Source organism: Sorex araneus, chromosome 2 (assembly GCF_027595985.1).
Source record: "Sorex araneus isolate mSorAra2 chromosome 2, mSorAra2.pri, whole genome shotgun sequence".
NCBI lineage: Eukaryota > Metazoa > Chordata > Mammalia > Eulipotyphla > Soricidae > Sorex > Sorex araneus.
In genome coordinates, this window is record NC_073303.1 from 117771362 (window position 1) to 117793000 (window position 21639).

The window sequence follows — 21639 nt, forward strand, 5'->3', positions numbered from 1 at the left end:
ATTTGATATATAATGTACAAATATTTTCTCTCATTCAGTATGGTGCTTTATATTTTTGCTAGAGTTTCTTTTAACATGTAAACACTTCTAAATTTCTTTTGGTTCCATTTGTTTATGTTTATTTCTCTTATCTTTACCACTAGAATCAAATCATTGAAGTCACTTCTTAAGCAAATATTCTGGGAATTTCTGCCTATATATCTTCACTGCGTTTTATGGATTATGGCCTAATACCAAGGTCTTTAATCCACTTTGATTTAATTTTTGTGTATGGCATAGGATACTGATCTACTTTCACTTTTTTGGCATATGGCTCTCCAGTTTTCCTCACATCATTTGTTGAAGACCTTTGCTTGTTCTACCTCATGCACCTACCTCTTTTTTTTTGATGGTTTATCAGATTTATTTTAGATCTATAACATTTTCTAAAAATTCACCTGGATGTCTATATGCCTCATTCTGTAGAAAGAGAACCAAGTTCTCCTCAGAGGCTTTGTGAGGCATTGGTCCAATTTTCCAGTTTTTATGACTTATTCTAGCCAATTCAGGATGAAATCTACTGAGAGAACAAATACTTAAGAATTAACAAATACAAGTTTCAGCAATTCTATCTTACTATAGGCACAAGCATTCAATAAAGGATCACCAGCTTATGGTTAGAGTTCCAAGCAGATTTCACCTACACCTACCTCTTTTGTCATAGATTAACTATCTATAAATTGGAAGATTTATCTCTGATCTCTCAACTCTTTTCCACTGGTTTGAGAGTCCATCTTTATTTCAGTGCCACACACTTTGGACACAATCTATTTATAGAACACTTTAAAGTCAGGAAATTTAATGCCCCCATCAAAACTTAATTTTCAATTAATGAATCTTAGTAGAAAGTAAAATGTAAGAAATGAATTATTAGACAAGTGACTCTAAATTTTAAAAAGTTTGTCCCATTGTTCATCGATTTGTTCAAGCGGACACTAGTAATGTCTTTATTGTGAGACTTGTTGTTATTGTTTTTGGCATACCGAATATGCCATGGGTAACTTGCCAGGCTCTGCCGTGCAGGCTGGATACTCTCAGTAGCTTGCTGGGCTCTTTGAGAGGGGCAGAGAAATTGAATCCGGGTTGGCCACATGTAAGGCAAATGCCCTACCCACTGTGCTATCACTCCACCTCAAAAAAATGAACTCTAGATAAAATTTTTAAAAAATTGCTGTTTATTATTTGTCTCACATTATTTCAGTCACCAACATAGTGATTATTATTATTTCAATAAATTTCACTAATAAAAAGTTGAAATATACTAATTCTAGTGTAATGAACCTCTGTGTGGCCAAAATCCAGCATCAGTAGGCACAGTCCTGCCACGTGATGAAAACAATGTTTAAGAATTTAATAAAGGAGGGATGCTGAGACCATTGGTGGTGGAGAATGGGCACTGGTGGAGGATGGGTACTCAACCATTGTATGACCGAAATGCAAGCACGAAAGTTTATAAGTCTGTAACTGTAACTCATGCTGATTCACTAATAAAAAAATTTAAAAAAGAGAGAGATTTCACATGAATTTTGATGAGTCAAGCCTTTTTGTAGGGTTCATAGGTTGCAAAAAATATCATCAGTTTTCTGTTCACTCACTTCAGTTAATTACAAACGAGCAAACAAGCAGGGCAAAGTTTACATAGAATCAAGGCTTCACCTGCACCCCCGTCCCACCTTCTCAGCAATATGTCTGAGGCTGAGGAAGCACTTCCAGTACCAGCTACAGTCCAGGACTGTCCTAGGGCACAGAGGGAAGGGTTGGGGTATAGAATAATGCACTTTCTCTCTGAGAATGCTCCCTGCCCCCTCTTCCAGCAGGACGTTCAAAGCCCCCATGTTGGGAAAGCGGGAGTGCTAAAGAGTCTGGGGTGGGGGGGCTTCCCTCAGGCCCAGCTAGAGGGGGTGCAGCCTCCATTGTGATGCCACTGTTCTCTGGGCTGTGGGGATGGAGGCCAGGGCTCCCAAGGGGGTTGGATTTTTCTTAGGGTGCAGTGTAGCTGGATAGCTGGGAAGTGGCTACAACAGTTCTTAAACCTACCCACAAGCACACAATGTACATCACCCCTTTCCTACTTCTTGATGCATCACAGGGCTAAAACAGTCCTCTTTTCTGGGATATGTTTTACTTAATTTTCACACCCAACAGTGCTCAGGTGCTTCTTCTCCAGGCAGGGTGCTCAGAGAATTGCTCCTGGCATGCTCGATACCAGGTGGTCTAGGGATGAAATCCAGGCCTCGAGTAGGCAAAGCTTGTACTCTGGTCTTTGGAACTATGCTGGCCTCATGATTGTGTCAGGGCCCACCTAAGCCCACCTAGCTGGAATGACCACCTACTTCAGCAGTTGGGGACCAATAGGGAAGAGAAGGAAATAACTGAATTAACAGACCCAGAAAAGGCAGCCAATCCCGGGCCAGAAAGTCCCTAATTGCCCCGAGGCCCATCAAACAGGGAATAGGTCGGTTGACAGTTGGGGTGTGGGTATAAAAGGGGCTCGGAGAGGTAGGGTTTCGCTCGCTCTCTGGGGAGACGACTCTGGTCGATTGATCGATCAGCATCTGGACTCTGTGCTTGGCATGAAATAAAATTCTGTTGAACTTTTGCATTTGTGCTGCACTCGTTCCTTAGACCACAGACCCCAACAGTTTGAATGTCCACATGCTGCTTCTCTTGAGAACCATCATGCAGTGAGAACTCTGAGCTAGCGCTCTTTCCAGATAAGCCAACTCTTGGCTGCCCACAGAGGGAGAGACAGGCCTGATACTTCAGACTCAGAACCCTGTGAAGCTCCTACCAGTAAGTGTCCTTTATAATGGTTTCACACTTCAGCAGAGGTTAGAAGGAAAATGTTAGAGACACATATTGAGAGGGCAGAAGTGTAGTACAGGGGTTAAGGTTAGAGACCTCTGGACATGATCTGGGATTAAGAAAGTAGTGGATTGAACTCCGGCAACGTGGGAAGGGTCAGGGCATAGAATAATGCACTTTCCCTCTGAGGACGCTCCTTGCCCACTCTGTCCTGACGTTCAGAGCCATGTTGGGGAAGGGGGATTGAGGGGGCTCCTGGGGTGGGGGTGGGGGAGCATCCCTCAGGCCCAACTGTTGCATGAGCACGAGTGCGTGCAGTCTCCATTGTGATGTCACCGTTGCCTGGGCGGTAGGACATAGAACCAGGGGTTCCACGGAGGTTTGGAATTCTCACTGGCCAATGGGGTTGCAGATCCTGGACCACACCCATGAGCCCCCTCTATAAATGCGAGGCCTCAGCCTCTCGTGGCACCCTCTTATTGCACCACTGTTCGTTAGGAGAAATCCTCATGGACTGGAGTAGAGATAAGAGGTCCCTACCCCCATCCGTGGTTGCGACCCTTGAGAATAAAAGAAAACTCCAGCTGGCTAGAGCCAGGAATGTGGTAAGAAAAAAGTGCTGGAACCTGGTTCCTGGGTCTAGCCCAAGGCCCTGTGATGACCCATCAGTGGTCAGTGTGTGTGTGTGTGTGTGTGTGTGTGTGTGTGTGTGTGTGTGTGTGTGTGTGTGTGTGTGTGTCACTGGCTGATGAGCCCCTGGGCCCTTTCCAGACCCACCCAAGTCTTCAGACAGTCTCACCCAGCAGCTGCTGCCCTCCTGGGACTCCTGGACTGCCCAATATCCCTTGGGTTCCCCTTCTCGGGTCAAACACTATCCTCCTGCGTACTGGTTCCTCCCATGGAGACAAGTACAAGAGAGCTTCTGTCAGCAGGATGTGAATAAGAGGCTCAAGCAGGTGTTGCTTTGCTTTTCTGCAGCTTACCAAGTATGAGATCGAAAATGATTTGGTCCCAAAACAGAGGCAAGAGAATAACAACAACTGCGGAGACAGTGGCCAGGCCACTGCCACTTCCTGGGCCCGCCAACTGCCTACTGGGGTAAGTCCTGCCCTGCACTGGGGTGTTGTGGGACGTGTAGGAACGATAAGGAGCGTCCCTAGCGGCTTCAGGAAACAGGGTCCTGTGTCTCTTGTCATATGCCATGATCAAATCAGATCACCTTTTAGAACGATCATTTGGCTGTAGCCCCCTTTCTTTAAGCGAGCCCCTCCATCAGCAGTCTGGTTGGAGAAGGTTAGGCAGATGTATGGAGCCCTACTGGGGTCCACCCCATCCTCATGGGCCTTATTAGAGGGACTCTGGGTCACAGCGGGAAAAAAGCCTTGTAAAGGAACAGGGTAACCCTGCAGGCAGGGACATGTGTGGTACTGGCCAACGGCCTTCTTCGGAATGGCCCCTTTGTTCTCATCTGCATCATTCCAAGGTGACCTGCCACCCCTGGACACCTGATTTTTGTCTGACTCACTCTTTTTCCCTGGCCTTTGTTCACTCTGCTCTTTTTTGCTCCCTCTAGATTAAGGACTGGGGTGAAGTGAACCTTTACTGCTCCAATAGAGAGTACTGTCCCATCAGAAAAGTGGCAGGGCAGGTGCCATGCCCTCTGCCAGATCTGCAGGCTGCATTTCCACAGTGGGGGTATCTCTCTTGTTCCCACCTAGGCCCATTCTTGATGTTTTCTTTACTGCTTGATTGACTGGGTTGTTTTGAATTCCCCCCTTACCCCCTCCATCAGGAAGCAGGGCACAGGGAAGATGGCACACAGCCCTACTTGGATGATGGGGGTAGAGGTGGGCAGGAGGCCTTCAAGTGAGGGGCTGGGCAGGTGCTGACTGACCGACCCACTTGGGTCTTCCAGAGTGCAGAACACATAAAAGACTGGGCAATGGAAAAGCTGGAACTTCTACACAAAATCTTGCCAGAGATCACAGAAATGGTAACTCCTGCTCCAAGGGTGTGCGGCTCCTGCCTGAAAGGGGGTGTTGCTAGAGGACAGGGCGAGAGAGAACCAAGGCAGTTCCCACCTAGGAGAAGCGGGAAGGTCGATGCGAAGGTCTCAATGACAATTAGGGCCTGGCCTGGAAATCAAAATCAAGGCTGAGGGTATGTAGCAAGAAAGAGTCCAAAAAAATGGGGGTGGGGGATGGAGAGGCACATAGCAGGGATTGAGCCCTGAGCTGAAGCGTAAACTTCACCACACAGCACCAAGATTCAGGAGCTTAAAGCTAGGGAGGAAGGTTCCTAGGAGCGGGGAGGCGGGAGGAAAGGAGGCAAGGGCCCGAGGGGGGGTGGTGGTGTGTGTGTATGGGGGGCGGAGAGTGGCATCTCTTGGGTCCTGAGAGTAAGACCATCAGGATCTGTGCAGGGACAGACTGTCCCAAATGCTGTTTCCTTGGGCCAAAGAGTCTGTTTGACACACGTGCTGAACACTCAGGCTGCCCCCACTGTCTGTTCTCACTCCCAGCTTCATGCCCGCAGGTGAAGAAGAAAGACCGAGAGCTCAGGACTCTGCGAAAGCAGAGAGGCTATTATGTCCGCCTGCTGCAGCAGTGCACAGCTGATTTTCGTCAACAACTGGCTGCATGCCAAGAATCAGCCATTCAAAAGGAGCGGCTGCTCCTGGAAAATTTGGAAAATGAGAAAATAAAATATAATTGTGAACTGAATGAAATGAAAGAGGAATTCAAAACATTCCAAGTGAGAGCGGGGCGCTGTACACTTGGGGCAAGGAAGACCTGAAGCCAGCTTCCTTCCTCACTCCCTCACTTTCTTCCCTCACCTTTAGGAACTTCTGGAAAAGACCCAGAAAGAGAACCTGCAGCTCCAGGCTCAGCTCAAAGCTGTAATCAATAGTAAGTGACAGGGATCCCAGGAGGGAGAAGCTAGCTTTGGGCGAGGTCGGGGCGAGGGGAGGTTCTACACAGGGAGGCAGAAGCCAGCCAGATTGGTCCTAGGGGGTGCCACTGTCCTTGGCTGTCTTTGACCCTGGGATCCTCCCACAGGAAATGAAGCAGAGCAGGAGAAGAAGAAAAATGAGAAGAAAAAGGAGGAGGAGGAAGAGGCGAAGGAGGGGAAGGGGCAAGAGATGAAGGAGGAGGAGGAGGAAAAGGAGGAGGAGGAGGAAAAGGATAAGGAGGTGAAGGAGGAAGAAGAAAAGGAGAAGGAGGTGAAGGAGGAAGAGGAGGAAAAGGAGAAGGAGGTGAAGGAGGAAGAGGAAGAGGAGCAGGGCCAGGGCCAGGAGGTGAAGGGGGAGAAGGAAAAGGAGGAGGTGAAGGAGGAGGAGGAGGAGAGTGTGTCAGTGCTGTATCTTACGAACGACAGTGCCACTGAGAATCAGCTATACGAACCCGAGGTGAGCCTGAGTGCTGCCTGCAGGGTCCCCTGGGACAATCCCTCCTTAACTCTTGGTTTCCCTCCTTCCAATTTCTCTCAACCCCCAACTTTCCTATGGGACTTTCTGGGCTCCCTCCACTCAGCACCTCCTTGAAACCCCATGTATGCTTTAGGGGCCGGGAAGGGATTGCCCTTCCCAAGGACACCCAACCAACACACGCCATTCGCTCTTTCCCCAGACTCAAGTCTCGTGTATAACGCAGGAAGTACCTGAGGAAGAGATAGAAGAGCTCCTAAGGAGTATGGAGGTGAAGAGGAGCTCCTCCCGGTCCCCCATGAAGGAGAAGGCCACAGTCCCTATGACCGCTGACCAGATGATTACACAAGTTAATTTCGTGGTACCACGAGGCAATTCATCAGTTTGGGGACTGATGTCGAAATTCTTATGTGCATGCTTTATGTACTGGTCACATGGACCCACCAAGTCAAAAATTTTTACAGTGTAGTTATATTTCATTCTCCACCTCCCCCCTCCCTAAAAACCGCTGGCCAGATAATTAATTACACAAGTAGATTCGGTGGTAAAACAAGGCAATTCAGTCTGCGGACTGATGTCCTACTTCTCATGTCCGCACTTTATATACTGGTCACATGGATCCACCGAGTCAAAAATTACTACAGGATAGTTATATTCCATTCTCCAGCTCCCCACTACCCCTCTCCTTCCCACCCATTACACTTCTCAACCTGCATATGTTTAGAATAATAAAAAATTTCTAAAAGTACTAAAAATTGTCTTATCTCTGGGAAAAATTAACACACCAAAACCTGCGTGCTGTCCTAAAGGGTCACATGATGACACACTTGATGTTTGGATATGGATAGAATTCTTAACGTTTTTAGGGGTGCATATAAATGATAGTTCTAATTATTGATGAAGTATAATATAAACCTTACTTTTGTTTAAAAAAAGTCATACCGATTATCATTTTAAAATATAAATATGTGGGCTATGAAGACAGCTCAAATGGCTGGAGGAGATGCATTGTATACAGGGACTCAACTCAATCCTTCATCTGTCTTCTGTGGTCTCTCAAGCACTGTGAGGAGAGACTCCACCACCCCAAGTAAATAAACACTGAGTTCCACTACACTACCAGAATTTCTAGTACTATAGCATATGTTTTTAAAAATGGGGCTAGAGAAGTAGAAGAGAGGTTAAGACACTTCCCATGTGTTGGTGTACAACATCCCATAATCTTCTGCCCAGCTAGGCTTGGATGTAAACATTGTTTTTCTGTTACTGTTACTTTAACTGACTATACTTCCGCTATGTAACTGACTTTGATACTGTTTCCGTTGAGTAAGTTAATTTGCATATTCTGCCTATGTGGCTGAATATCATCTGTTAAACATCAAGCTAGTTAGTAAAAGGGGGCTGAACAGGCTGCTCTCTGGCAGGCCACAACACAAAAAACTACGGAGACAGTTATGTGATCCTCCCAGAAAAGGTGTATTTCTTTCGCGTGCATATCTTAAATGCCTCAGACTATTTAACCAAACCTTACTGCAACATTGTTGCAACACCATGCATGTGCCCAACTCCTGTTTGATCCTCAGGTTGGTCCCCTGAGCACTACCAACAGTGACCCCAAGTACAGTACTGTGAATAGCTCCCAAGTTCCACCAGGTATAGTCCAAAAATTGGTGAAGGGTCTGAATAGAAATTTTACAAAAGGTGGCATATCACTTGCCATAACACACATGAAAAGATGCTCAACACTAATCAGTAGTTAAAAAACAAATTTACCTCACAGAGATATTTTATTTATTTTTTTTGCTTTTTGGGTCACACCTGGCAATGCAGAGGGGTTACTCCTGGCTCTGCACTCAGGAATTACCCCTGGCGGTGCTCAGGGGACCATATGGGATGCTGGGATTCGAACCCGGGTTGGCCGCGGCAAGGCAAATGCCCTACCCGCTGTGCTATCGCTCCAGCCCCTCACAGAGATATTTTAAACCCACCCAATTACTTTCATCAAAAAGACAGAAACTGGTGAGGATGTGGAGGAACTGAAATATTTATATAAATTAAAAACATTTTTACAGTTCTTAAAGAAGTATGTAAATTTATATTATTAGTTGCCCAGAGGTCAATGGGTTAAATTTCCAGGACAGTCTTGATCCAGGAGCAGCTCTAGAGGCCCCAGTGGTGTTAATGGTCCCCAAGCATTCAGTCATTCAATCATTCAATTCCATTGTCTGAGAATTACTAGTAGTTGTCCTGAGGCCCTCTTAGCAGGCTTTGAAAATGTCTAGCATTCTTAAACTTAGCATAAAACACAGATTCTTTAATTTGAAAGAACATAAAGGGCAGAGACTTTAGGACCAGTTGGAGATGGGTTTGAATTTCTATTCTGTAACTCATTTTTAGTTATGAATAAATCAATCCTAGAGTTCTCTAAAAACGAAGAAAATATTTTCTACAACATTGCTACATCAAATAGAATGTCTACCAAACACCTAGCAAAGTATCTCACACATGCTAGGTACCTACAAAATAAAATTTTAATAGACCTTGATAAAAGAGATTTATATTGTTAGAAGAAAATAATATCAATAGCCTCTCTCTGGATCACTTATTTTTGCAACTGACTGACTAAAGAGAGCATGGCGTGTTTCCTATTATTCACTATTCAAGATATCTTAGACACTAATGTTCTCCTCTTAGGAAGACAAAGTCTCACATAAGAAGGACCAGGCACCTTATGCCAGACTGTAGAAAAGACTTGATTGAATCTGCTGGTGTAACTAAGATGCCCTACCATATCTACTTTTCTTTTAGAACAGTAGGAAACACAAGAGGAAGTGCAGGCACACGTGCAATCTAGTCACTCTGGAAGAATCTAGACTGAAAGCCTCACAGGACCTCAGGCTCAGAGCAAGGCAGGTCTCAGTGTCTTCCAACATGGGAAGCAGAGGATACCTAGGATTAGATTATACCATAAGTAAAACCCACTTTAGGATTTTAAAAAAATTTAAAAAGTTTTAAATTTCCAGGTCATAAAAAAGATTCCTCTGGGATACCGACTAAAACGATATTGTTAACCCCACCAATTCTTAATTTCATTAAAAGCGACTAACTCATAAAATGGAGACACTAGCAAATAAACATTCTATTTTCAATTTTATCCTAAACATCCTAAACATCTGAAAAGGCACTATCTTCTCTCTTTTTTTCCACTTCCTATTTACTTGCATCAGCAGGTCTCATGCTATTTGTGTCCTAATGAGCACGGTGAATTGTTCCTGTTAACTTCTACAGTTGTTATTGGAAATTCTAATAGGAAACAGACATAAGAAGAAAGACTCATTGGTATGTGGATGTTAGGACAGTCAACTGAGTCACATATTAACCAAAAGATTCAGTTTATGTAGATAGAGTTCTTTAATGATAAGCAATACAAACTACCTCTGACTATAATAAATAGAAAATGTAAGAAATGAATTATTAGAGAAATGACTCTAAATTTTAAAAGTTTGTTTGAAAGATAATAAATGTAGGCCAGGGAGGTAGCTCAAAGGGCTAGATGCTTCGAGAGCAGAGCCCCAGGTTTAATCCCTGGCACCCCAACTACCAACTACCTCCAGGAGCAACCTCTGAACAGTTTAGGATGCAATCACAAAACAAACAAAAACATATAATAAAGTTTAATTCCTGAGACAGGGGAACCTAGAATTTAGCAGTGTTCCCATATAGAGCATTGGAACAAAATTAGGTACTACTATTGAAACGTGTTTATCTCTGAGAAAATTTTGGAAATAAGATCAATGAAAATCAGCAAAATAACTATCCTTCTGATAGTTTGCTCATTCTGTAGTCTTTTATTTTTTTCAAGGGCAATTACTAAGGAATTAAATAAACTAGACAGTTATTTGTATTTGAATCTTCTTTTGACACTATCTTTGGAGGTTGAGAATAATGATAGTTCTATTGCATTTTATATATTGTCGCTATTATTAAACTTTTTTGGCATTTGTGCCACATTCAGCAATGCTTGGGAGCTTTTCCTGGTTTGGGGTCACTCCCAGTGGTGCTTAGGGGACAGCCATGCAATGCCAGGGATCCAAACCAGGGCTCCCTACTTGCAAAAATATGCATTCTAGTCCTCTGAGGTATCTGCACAGCCCCATTACTGTTTTGAAAATTTAAAATACTCTTTTTCATTTAAAAACAGAGACAGGCACTCTAGCTATCTTTAAAAGCCCATGTATTTTTGAGCTTATACTCTAGAGTAAGAGGACAGACAATAAATGAAAGAAATGATACCAACTAAAGAAATCCAAAGCTTGCTATGGTAAGGGCTGTGGATAAAAGGAAAGCAGACTGAGTAACTGGGAGAGCTAAACAGGGAAGATAATCAGGCTGCACATCTGAGTTAATGAGAGTTGGGGAGTTAGCCCAGGCATGAGATGGAAGGTTCTAGGCCGACTCAAAATCTGAAACACAAACCTGGCTGTTAATAATAATATGTCTGGAAAGTTGAGGAAGTCAGAGAGCAGAAGAATGGGGAAATTCTCAGAGGGTCATACAGTCATTGTGGAGACTTGAGTTCTTATTGACCAAAGACCAAAGAGGAATAAGTCGAAGCATTGGAGGCAGAAGAGTGGCCTAGTAAGATGTATTCTCACAGTATCTCTCTAACCTCTGAATTGCCAGTAGACAGTAATGGGAGAAAGAACCAAGAACCATTAGGAGGCAATCTCCTTTATCTAGGGAAGAGAGGATGTTGCCTCCACCTGGATGGTAGCTACAAGTGGAGGTGATGAGAAATAGTAATTCTATATATTTTAAAGAAGTGTCAATAGAAATTAAAGATGGGCTGGATGATGGATGTGTGTGTGTGGGGGGAAGGAACAAATAAATGGACTCAAAGTTTTCAGCAATTCAAAGAATGGATTTGCTCTCACTCATCTGAGAAGGGAAAATTGTTATTATATATTATATATTATACAACTACAGTTGTCCCTTCTCCCCTTTATCTTATCCTCATCTTTTCTTCATAGTCCTGACACGCTGATACTTTATATCTCATACCCCTAGAAAATAAAATCTGCTTAACCTCATGCTCCTTTTCTCACAGATACAATACATATAAATTCCATCATCCTGGATAAATGCAATTTATAGCAAAGATTTGGCATCACTGCAGACACTGTCAATATTATGCTTTAGTCTGTAAATTCCAAAGGTAAATATCTTTTATATATATCTATAAATAAAGTAGCGTGTCAAAAATGTAATGTTGCTACTTTCAACAACATGGATGAACCCTGAAGACATTATGCTAAATGAGTTAAGACAAACACCATATGGCTTCACTCATATGTAGATTAAAAAAATAAACAAATAAAATAAAAAACGAAACAGTTAGATTATGAGAACAGAATAGTGGGAGGGAAGGAGGAACTATTAGTAATGCTGAAAAGAGGCAATGATATGTGGATCTCTGGCCGTGGACTTAGTGTGGTATGTACTTTTGTCAAGGTGTGGATATACATACCTGAAACGTGTGGTGCTAGAAATCAGTGATGTGGTCATAAAAGTAATAGAATATAATAGAACATAACTATAATTTTAAGTGACCAGTTTCAGTGTATGCCATCTTTATGTAAAAATTCCGATTTATTTGCTAGTCTGTAAAGTTTCACCATCACACTTCAGGCACATATTGATACTCAGATATCAACCAGGGGGTGCTTGACATTCAGATATACTTGCAGGTTGCTGACATGTTCTAAATTAAGTCATTTTAGTAATGCCTTGATGATGCTTGAAAATGCCTTAAAAAGCTCTCTGAGATCTCAGCCAGGGAAGGATAAAGCATTCAGCAGAAAGAAACACATACAAATAACCAACAGCAAGAATTCGTTTAGAAATTATTTCTAGGGGCTGGAGCGATAGCACAGCAAGTAGGGTGTTTGCCTTGCATGTGGCTGACCCGGGTTCAATTCCCAGCATCCCATATGGTCCCCCAAGCACCACTAGGAGTAACTCCTGAGTGCATGAGTCAGGAGTTACCCTGAGCATCGCTGGGTGTGACCCAAAAAGTGAAAGAAAGAAAGAGAGAGAGAAAAAGAAAGAAAGAGAGAAAGAAAGAAAGAGAGAAAGAAAGAAAGAAAGAAAGAAAGAAAGAAAGAAAGAAAGAAAGAAGAAAGAAAGAAAGAAAGAAAGAAAGAAAGAAAGAAAGAAAGAAAGAAAGAAAGAAAGAAAGAAAGAGAGAGAGAGAAAGAAAGAATGAAAGAAAGAAAGAAAGAAAGAAAGAAAGAGAGAGAGAGAAAGAAAGAATGAAAGAAAGAAAGAAAGAAAGAAAGAAAGAAAGAAAGAAAGAAAGAAAGAAAGAAAGAAAGAAAGAGAAAGAGGAAAGAGAAAGAGGGAGAAAAGAAAGGAAGAAAGAAAGAAAGAAAGAAAGATAGAAAGAAAGAAAAGAGAGAGAAAGAAAGAGAGAGAGAAAGAGAAAAAGAGAGAGAAAGAAAAAGAGAGAGAAAGAAATAAAGAGAGAAAGAGAGAAATGATTTCTATCTTTGCTTTACCTTGTTATGGTCCACATTAAGTAACATTAGGCGGAGATTCTGAGGACTGGTGCCAGTGAAGTAAACTTCATAAGATTTGTTCAGCGCCACGATGCTATGGAACAGGGATAGCCTCCTCTGACACGTGTATCCAGCACACCAGCCGTGGTCCTGTGGGCCTAAGTCCACAGACAATGAGAGCTCGTGACCCACATTCTATAGATCATGAGGGCAAAGTCTGAAGAGTAATTGTATTGGAAATAAACTTCATTCAGCTTTCATATCTGTTATCTATTCATCCAGTGATGTGAACCATTGGTCAAACCTTGACTTGAAAATGGAGACAGGGAACCAAATTATCCCTGACTTTCATGCTGGCTAAAGTAAAAAGAATAAGTTAAATGTGTTAAAAATATGGACTGGAATAACATTGAGGAACACATATCTTTACTTCAATCATCATACTGAAGACCAGCCACTAGGTGAAGAAAACGTTCCATCCATTTATCTATCAAATCTGAGTTTGGATGGGGAATCAGCTGTTTCAGCCTCTGCTGAGAAATATATGTAACATTTCACTTGTTAAGCATAGAACCTGCACCTGGAAAATCTGTATATTTAAAGTACTGATTGATTAATTCTTTTTTATCTCAATTTTCCTTAGGTAATTTGTAAATAAATGAACTGTTTCTCTTTATTTAACATTTAGTAAATATATTAATGCCTAATAATTATTATAATAGTTTTGAGTCCCAAAGTTATTTTAAGAAAGTTTTGCTGTCTGTGATCATACGTGTCAACATCATTGCATCATTATTGGATGGAGAAATCACATACCATTAAGCCCTTTAGAGAGCTGAATAACAGTGGATGCTTTTGTAACTGAGTCCAAACATAATCAGAATAAATAAAATACAATTTTTGTAGCAAACTCCTATATCTCACTTCAGTTTAAAAGTGACTGGACTGGGGTCAGGGAGATGGTTCAAAGGGTAGGAACAAAAACTCTGTCTACAGGATATCTGGGTTCAATCCTTGGATTTGCATAATCTTCTGAACACAGCCCAATTCAGCTGGAAAATTTCACTGTAAAGTCTACACATATAAAACCTTGGGTCAGACACAGAATGATGAGTTTTCCTGTTGCCTTTATTCAATATCTTTGTTAAGGTCTTGGATTAGTTGGTATTATTATCAACAGCTATCATGAACTGCATCACATTTCCAATCAATATAAACATCTGATTCTCAAATAGAGTATAACTTTTCCTTAAGCATCCAAAAAGAAAGTCTTCCTTTGCTTTCTTTCCCTTCCCCACACCATCATTGCTGTAGCACATGGGATGAGTGCACTTACTCCCGCCGCCCACCCCTTGGCTGTGCTGTGTTAGGAACATGAGGGGGCACTGGGTCCACACCAGCAGAGCTGGGTATTGCACTCACTCATCTGAGGTGGTTTGGGGGATTGAACTCATGGCCCAAAGCTGCAAGGCACATGTTTGACCACAGAACCATCCTCAGGTCGCCCAATCTCCCTTTCAAAGAAACCATTTTTTTGGTGAGTTTGATAACCACAGACATTTGTATGCATAAAATTTTTAAAAATGTGAGTATTAAAAGTCCTATTTAAAAGAGGGGCTGGAGGAATAGCACAGCGGGTAGGGCGTTTGCCTTGCACGCGGCCGACCCGGGTTCGAATCCCAGCATCCCATATGGTCCCCTGAGCACCGCCAGGGGTAATTCCTGAGTGCAGAGCCAGGAGTAACCCCTGTGCATCGCCAGGTGTGACCCAAAAAAAGCAAAAAAAAAAAAAAAGTCCTATTTAAAAGAAAGTAAAACAGAGTTTAGATTTAAAGGGAAACTTTAGTGCTATCCAGTGAGTTTTCTTGTGGATACTACCTCTTCCACTCCCTCATCTTCTAAAAGGCTTTGTTCCAAACTTCAGCGATTCTTCTACTTCCGTAAGTTTTGTCATGCAGTATACTACTATTTACTTCTGACTTTTCTTGTATATCTGTTGCAGTAAGGTTTGGTTAGAGTCTGAGGCATTGAGATATACATGCAAAAGAAATAATTTACTGATGATTACAAACTGTCTCTGGTATAGTGTCCCAGAGCAGCCTGTTCAGCCTCTTTTATTAACTAGCTTAATGTTGTAACCAATGATATTCAGCCACATAGGCAGGACATGCAAATTAACTTAGTCAACAGAAATAGTATCAAAGTCAGTTACATAACCCGAAGCATAGTCAGTTACAGTAACAGTAACAGAAAAACAATTTTTATGTCCAAGCCTAGCTAGGCCTGAGATTGTGAGATGTTGTACACCAACGTATATCAAGTCAGTTTTAAGATTTGAAACTTATTTTTAAAAATAGTAGGTCACTATTGTCGAGAACTTATACCCCAGAGAAGGAAAATATGAAAATCTTTCCTCAATATATAAAATGAGAGAGCTGTTTGCAAATGCATCCATTATTCCCTGATGACTCTAAAATACCCCCGTGTCTCTGCTCCATGAGATCCAAGAAACAACTTTTGAAATTGGATTTACTGTAGGTAACAGAAACTAGGCAGATGGCAAGATGGACAGGAGAAGAAGTGGGTGTGGGGTGGGGGGTAAGAGGATGGGCATTCACAGTGATATAATCTTGAGACAGAACTGATTTAGTATTTTTATTTTTTGTTTTTTTTTTGGGGGGGGTTACACCTGGCGATGCACAGGGGTTTTTCCTGGCTCATGCACTCAGGAATTACTCCTGGTGGTGCTGAGGGGACCATACAGGATGCTGGGAATCGAACCCAGGTTGACCACGTGCAGGGCAAACGCCCTACTCACTGTGCTATCGCTCCAGCCCCGAACTAATTTAATTCTTTCTATTCTTTTTAGCACCTCAAAAGAAGATCATGTAGTCTGTTATATATTTTGGGAGTCCTGGAATATTTTAACATATGCAGTGACACTCTGAAGCACAGAAATCTTTCCTGTGGGATTATATGCCCCTTTGCATTTGAAAGACTTATCTTAATTGAGGACTATTTTGGAGCCTCAATCTGTGTGAGTGATCCTGTAGGAGCACAGGTAAGCATGTGTGATGTCACAACCAAGCAGTGTTGCCCTTGGGAAACACTGCAATCAGGGCGAACAAACCGTATAGTAGGCAAGGCGCTTGCTTTGCATGCAGTTGACCTGAGGGCAACCGCCTTCACCTCATTGGTTCTCTGAGATGTGACCCCAAAACAAACAGAAAACGGCAATCATGAAGATCCAGTATGCAATGTGTGGTGAGTCCTCAAACCAGAATGTGTGTGAACACCACATTTAAAAGAGAGTGCTCCCTGATGAGCACATACATGCAAGTAGCGTCACTAAAAGTGGGTGACTCTGGTAAGCACCAAGGCGGAGTGTGCAAACCACTATCAAAACAACAAAGGGCAGGGAAGAAGGAAAAAAACAGGAAAAAATTTGAGTGAAAATACTGGATTTTGTTTTAAGGTTAAATTTCCCACAAGTTGATGAAAATAAAAAAGGCTGAGAGTATCTGTCCTCCAGTTTTATAAGATTTTTGTAAAGAAAATTGTCATTTTTGGGAGCACTGAAGTCATGAAAATATTTATGGTATCTTGTCAATATGGACTGGAGCAATAGCACAGCAGGCAGGGCGTTTGTCTTGCATTGTGACCAACCAGGGTTCGATTCTTCTGTCCCTCTCGGATGGCCTGGCAAGCTACCAAGAGTGTCCCGCCCACACGACAGAACCTGGCAAGCTACCCGTGGAGTATTTGATATGCCAAAACCAGTAACAACAATTCTCACAATGGAGATGTTACTGGTGCCCACTCGAGGAAATTGAGCAAAGGGATGATAGTGCTACAGTACTTGTCAATACAGATCTGGAGATCACTCACAGAATTGTCTTCCCTCCCTTCTGTCAGCCTGAAATAACCGCCCTGGTTCTCAAACATGGTCTGGTGGAACTTTGCTGATGAGCCCGGTACTTCTCCTGTCTTATAGGTCTATCTTATAAATGGAAATCAAAGAATTTCTGTTGTTTGATACTGTACATGATGCGCAATTGGTGAGAGGTCTCTATACATGCAATACAGAGCAAGTTCTTTGGGTAAACCTACCCTTACATTGAATACCTACCATTAATGAGATCAACATAACCATTGCTCACTATAGCCACTGGGGAAAGTCTTCGAGTCTCTGTGTCAGAATCCAGACTTTCAATAACCATCATTGCATATTCCATACCAAAGCATCGATGGCTCTGCCATTCTGGAATGTATTTACAGCTTGAATCCCTAATAATCCCTAAAAACACAAGTAACATTTTAGCAATACAAGGGAACTCTATAAAAGCCTCTATATTCAATCTTCTACATTGATCTGAATTAAGCATATAAGATGAATATGTAGCAAGTACAAATGCTGGTGAAGTGCATCAGTTATTAAAAATAAAACATGGATTTTTGTTCTTTGGGAATAATGTTGAAATTCAACAAACCTTTGTATGGTGCTTTCTCAGTGATGGGGATTCTACTTCCATTTGGGGATGTGAGCATCACATTAGGAATTCTGTAGTCTCCAATTCCCAACTGGCTATTTCCGTTCCATTCATATTCTGCTTGAGGTATCACTGAGCCAGAATTCCCCAGAAAGGACCCATCCATATCTCTAAGCAAAGATTTCCTTTTGGCATCACAAACCATATCTACACAATCAGATGGATTCACCTTACTAGGCAAGGGAGAGAAAGTGAAATGTATGAATATGTTGATTTAGTATTCCTCCTCCATTTCTGGAGAGCAACTGAGTACACTGAAGTACTTGATGAGAAGGTATCAACATTTTTTGATTGATTGAATCTGGTTTCAGAAAGAATTCAAAGAGGGACCAAGTGCCTATGTAATTAGCATTGTAATGAGGCATGTTTTCCTATCGTGTTGATTTGGCCTATTATGAATTCATTAACATTTCAAAAGGACAAGTTATACCTGTGGGATATAAAATTAGAATTCCATTTTGCTAACCCATATTTTCTTGAATAAGAGATTTTATAGTTGTGCATTACTCACAAAATATTAACATCCTTCACAGCAGGTAAACAGTTACTCTGCTGTGCTGTACATATAAAATCCCTGTGTTTGAAGAAAACTATGTATTTTTTCCCTGCCTTCTCTTTTTTCATAGACCTCAAATCACTGAAGTAACTTTTGCACTCTACAAAATAATATAAATACTTAATATATTTTCAGTCTTTTTCATTTTCCTCTATCAGATGCTAGGGCTCATTGACAAATTGTTGATTAGTATATATTTTTTTAAACTTCTGACTATATACATATAAACACATATTTTATCACATCCCCCTCTGCAATATTATGATTTTTGTGCGACACACTTTAGTGACCTTTCTGTAGCTATATTTAAAATATTTAAATTCCCCATATGGTTTGATTATAGATTGCTTTCTGCCTACATTTAGTGCTACCCAGAAAGCCGATTGCCAACTGTTTATAATAATCAATTTTTTTGCACTGTGCTAGATGTTGTATAGTGTCTAGAGTATATAGTATAATTATACTGCATTATTATATATAACATTGGAAAGTAGAATTTTCAGATTTATAGCAACAAAATAATGGGGGAAACACAGCTCTGTTAGAATTTTGACATGGCTCTCCCTTTTAGCTATGAGACACATAGATATAAAAGAAGACTTCCTATTTTGGCATGCTAATTTTGGCCGTGATTCAAAGAAAGTTTTCTGTAGCTCATGCATTCTCTGCGTGCACATAGTCTGTGAAAAGAGGGTCCAGTGCTCTTAAGTTAGAGCTTAGGACTCAATTTAAATCCTGCTGCAAAGAAATCAAGCCTGAAATAGGGACTTATGTTTATGTGGATTATTAAAAGTGAGGTAAAGAGACAAGAGATGAGGAGGGTTTGTAGATTGGCCTCAGTCAGATCCCATGGAAACTTCCAGATCATAAATTAAATCCAGAGTTGTTTCTACCTTGACACTTTTAAATCTCCAGTAAAGTTAGTCACTTTATATGGATTTCAAGGAAGTGGAAAAAGGGAGGATTTAACTTCCCATAAGTGATTTCTTACTAGCTAACTGGCATTTTCTGGAAAAGCTGGCAGACATGCGTTTTCACTATAATTAGCACATTTGGGGACTGGGTGAACTTGTCTAGTACAAAGGATCTGGGAAACTGTCAACAGCTCCCACCAGCAGCACAGAACTCAAATACTGTCACTGTCACTGTCATCCTTTTGCTCATCGATTTGCTCGAGCAGGCAACAGTAATGTCTCCATTTTGAGACTTGTTACTGTTTTTGGCATATTGTATACTCCATGGGTAGCTTGCCAGGCTCTATCGTGTGGGTGAGATACTCTCTGTAGCTTGCCGGGCTCTCCGAGAGGGGCGGAGGAATGGAACTCGGGTTGGCCACGTGCAAGGCAAACACCTTACCGCTGTGCTATCACTCCAGCCCAACTCAAATACAAATTCCTAAATATACTATTCTCTTTGTGACCTACAGATTAAAATCATGTACTACATAGGAAAGATTCAATGATTTCTAAACAAAGCTAATAACTTTTACTCAGGGAGAGACACCACTGGGCCTCAAATTATTGCCACGCAATATTTGTCTGATGAGATGGCATGAGTTGGCATCAAATCACTATCAGATAAAGGTGAACTATATTCTTCAGATATGGCTATCTACTTAGACAACATTCTTTCTTGATACCTCCTTATGCTGAAAATCCGGGAAGGATTTTGTGTAGAATATTCCATTTCTCCAATGTTTTCTTATAGATAAATCCTTGACCTGCACCTCTTTTTCTTCTTAATTTTTTTGGCTTAGGCCCACACCCACTGGTACTCTGGGGCTCTACCAAGCTTGGTGATTGGGAGTCATTCCTGGCATTTTCTGGGGACCATACCGTGCAGGTGACAGAATCCAGGCCTCCTCATGTAAAGCACATGCTCCAGCCCACTGATTCATCTCTTTAGCTCTAGCCTGGACCTTCTAAGGAGTATCCCCAGCACTTATTCTGTGTTCTATAGCAGCTTTAAAATTTGATTTGTTTATCTATAGATCATTTTGGGGGCGGTCTCCTCAGGGCTGCAAGAGGTCTGCAAGGTACTCCCAGGGATGTTGCCTCCCAGCAGTGACTATGAGGGTCTAAGTTTCCAAGGACGAAACCCAGGGCACTGCACATCCCAGGCATGCATTCAAGTCTTTTGAGCTATTTCTGCCCCCTATTCAGGTTTTTGTATAAATTAGTCTAATGTATAACTTTAAGAACTATAATCTATGTGGTTCAACTTGTAGATGCATTCAGACACTGACTTCTGTGATTAGAGAAATCACGCCGTCTTTTTTTGCATCACAGTGATTACAAAGACTGATACTTAATTTCCAAGTCCATGCCATAGGAGCAGATCCCAAGATATTTGGAAAGCAACTAGTAACCAAAGAGGGAAGAACAGGGGAAGAAATGATAAAGATGTTTCTATTTCCTAATGACTATGAATGGGTAAATACTAATAGACAATACACTTCTGATCCCAACTCTTTCATGTCTAATGAGGATGTTAATTATGATGAATGACAATATGAAGAAACAAACATATTACAGTCTAGTTTGCTCAATTTGACTTAAAACACAAATACACCAGATTATAATTTTTACAGTGCTGATTAAAATATTATAGAAGCCAACAGTTGCTTTAAGAGAACAGCTTTCTCAGATGTATAACAGGGAAATAAAACAATGGAAAACTATGATAACACAAAAGAAAAATAATGTTGTTTTCACATAGTTTACCTTATATCAGGCCTATGTATAAATATTTTTGATTGTTCAGTAGTATCAATGAGTTGTATGTTCTTGACATGGATTGGATGCTGTAAATCTTCATTTAAAGGATTGGTAATAAATACCACATTAGTTTCACCTGAACAAACATTCTTAAAACCAACAAATGTTGAACCTAAGATAAAAATAATTAAAGGCAATGATTTTCTATAGAAAAATCAGTAAAATCAGTTTTACTTTGCAGACATTCCCTCAGACCCATCATCTCAATGTGGAACTCTGTTCTTTGTGGCAGAAAGGTCCATCATTCACATTTTTTAAAAAGCTTTATTGCTTTAAATTTCTATCTGCTGCTAGGGTATATAGATATGTTTTCCCTCTTTCCCCCATTTTTATTGAGGTACCATTATCGGTAATGAAAATATTATTAATGATAGAATTCCAGGCAAACATTGTCCCAACACCACACCTACTTCCCTCTACCAACGATGGACAATCCATCTCATCTCCCCTGTTCCCCTCAGGTGAACTCAATTCTATAGATCAATGCTCAGGTTTTGTTGACTTGGGCCAATTATTGGTCCCAGGCTATGTTTCTTTATATCTCTCTTATGACGGAAATGATTCTGCAGCAAATTATTTTTTTAAAAAAGTAATTTGTAGATCTTCAACATATTTTATCCATACTATTCAATTTCATAAGCATATTATTTCTTTGTGATATTTAGAACATTCCTGAGAATATTTTTATTTCAAACAATGATCACTTATGTAATATATTAAGTAATAGTTGCCATTGATTCCTTGTACTGAAAAATATTTGCTTTCTGTTTTTGGACTAAAAGTTATAAAACGTAAAATGTCAACTTTATTGTTTTACTTAATGAATCACTTCATTTATTTCTTGTTTTTGTTCTGTTTTGGAACACCTAGAAGGGCTCAGGGCTGACTCCTGACCCTGTGCTCAGGAATCACATAGGGTGGTGCCTCG

General features: G+C 41.2%; 1 protein-coding gene across 1 annotated transcript in view; it reads right to left on the reverse strand.

Moving 5' to 3' along the window:
• The window catches only part of PKHD1L1 (PKHD1 like 1), a 187237-nt gene that overhangs the window by 21148 nt on the left and 144450 nt on the right, over positions 1–21639 (reverse strand). The window contains exons 68-71 of the mRNA XM_055127690.1: positions 20658–20823; positions 17319–17551; positions 16958–17125; positions 12829–12986 (exon numbers count right to left, since the gene is read on the reverse strand). Of these exons, the coding sequence (XP_054983665.1) occupies positions 12829–12986; positions 16958–17125; positions 17319–17551; positions 20658–20823 (725 nt within the window). The remainder of the gene's footprint in view (positions 1–12828; positions 12987–16957; positions 17126–17318; positions 17552–20657; positions 20824–21639) is intronic.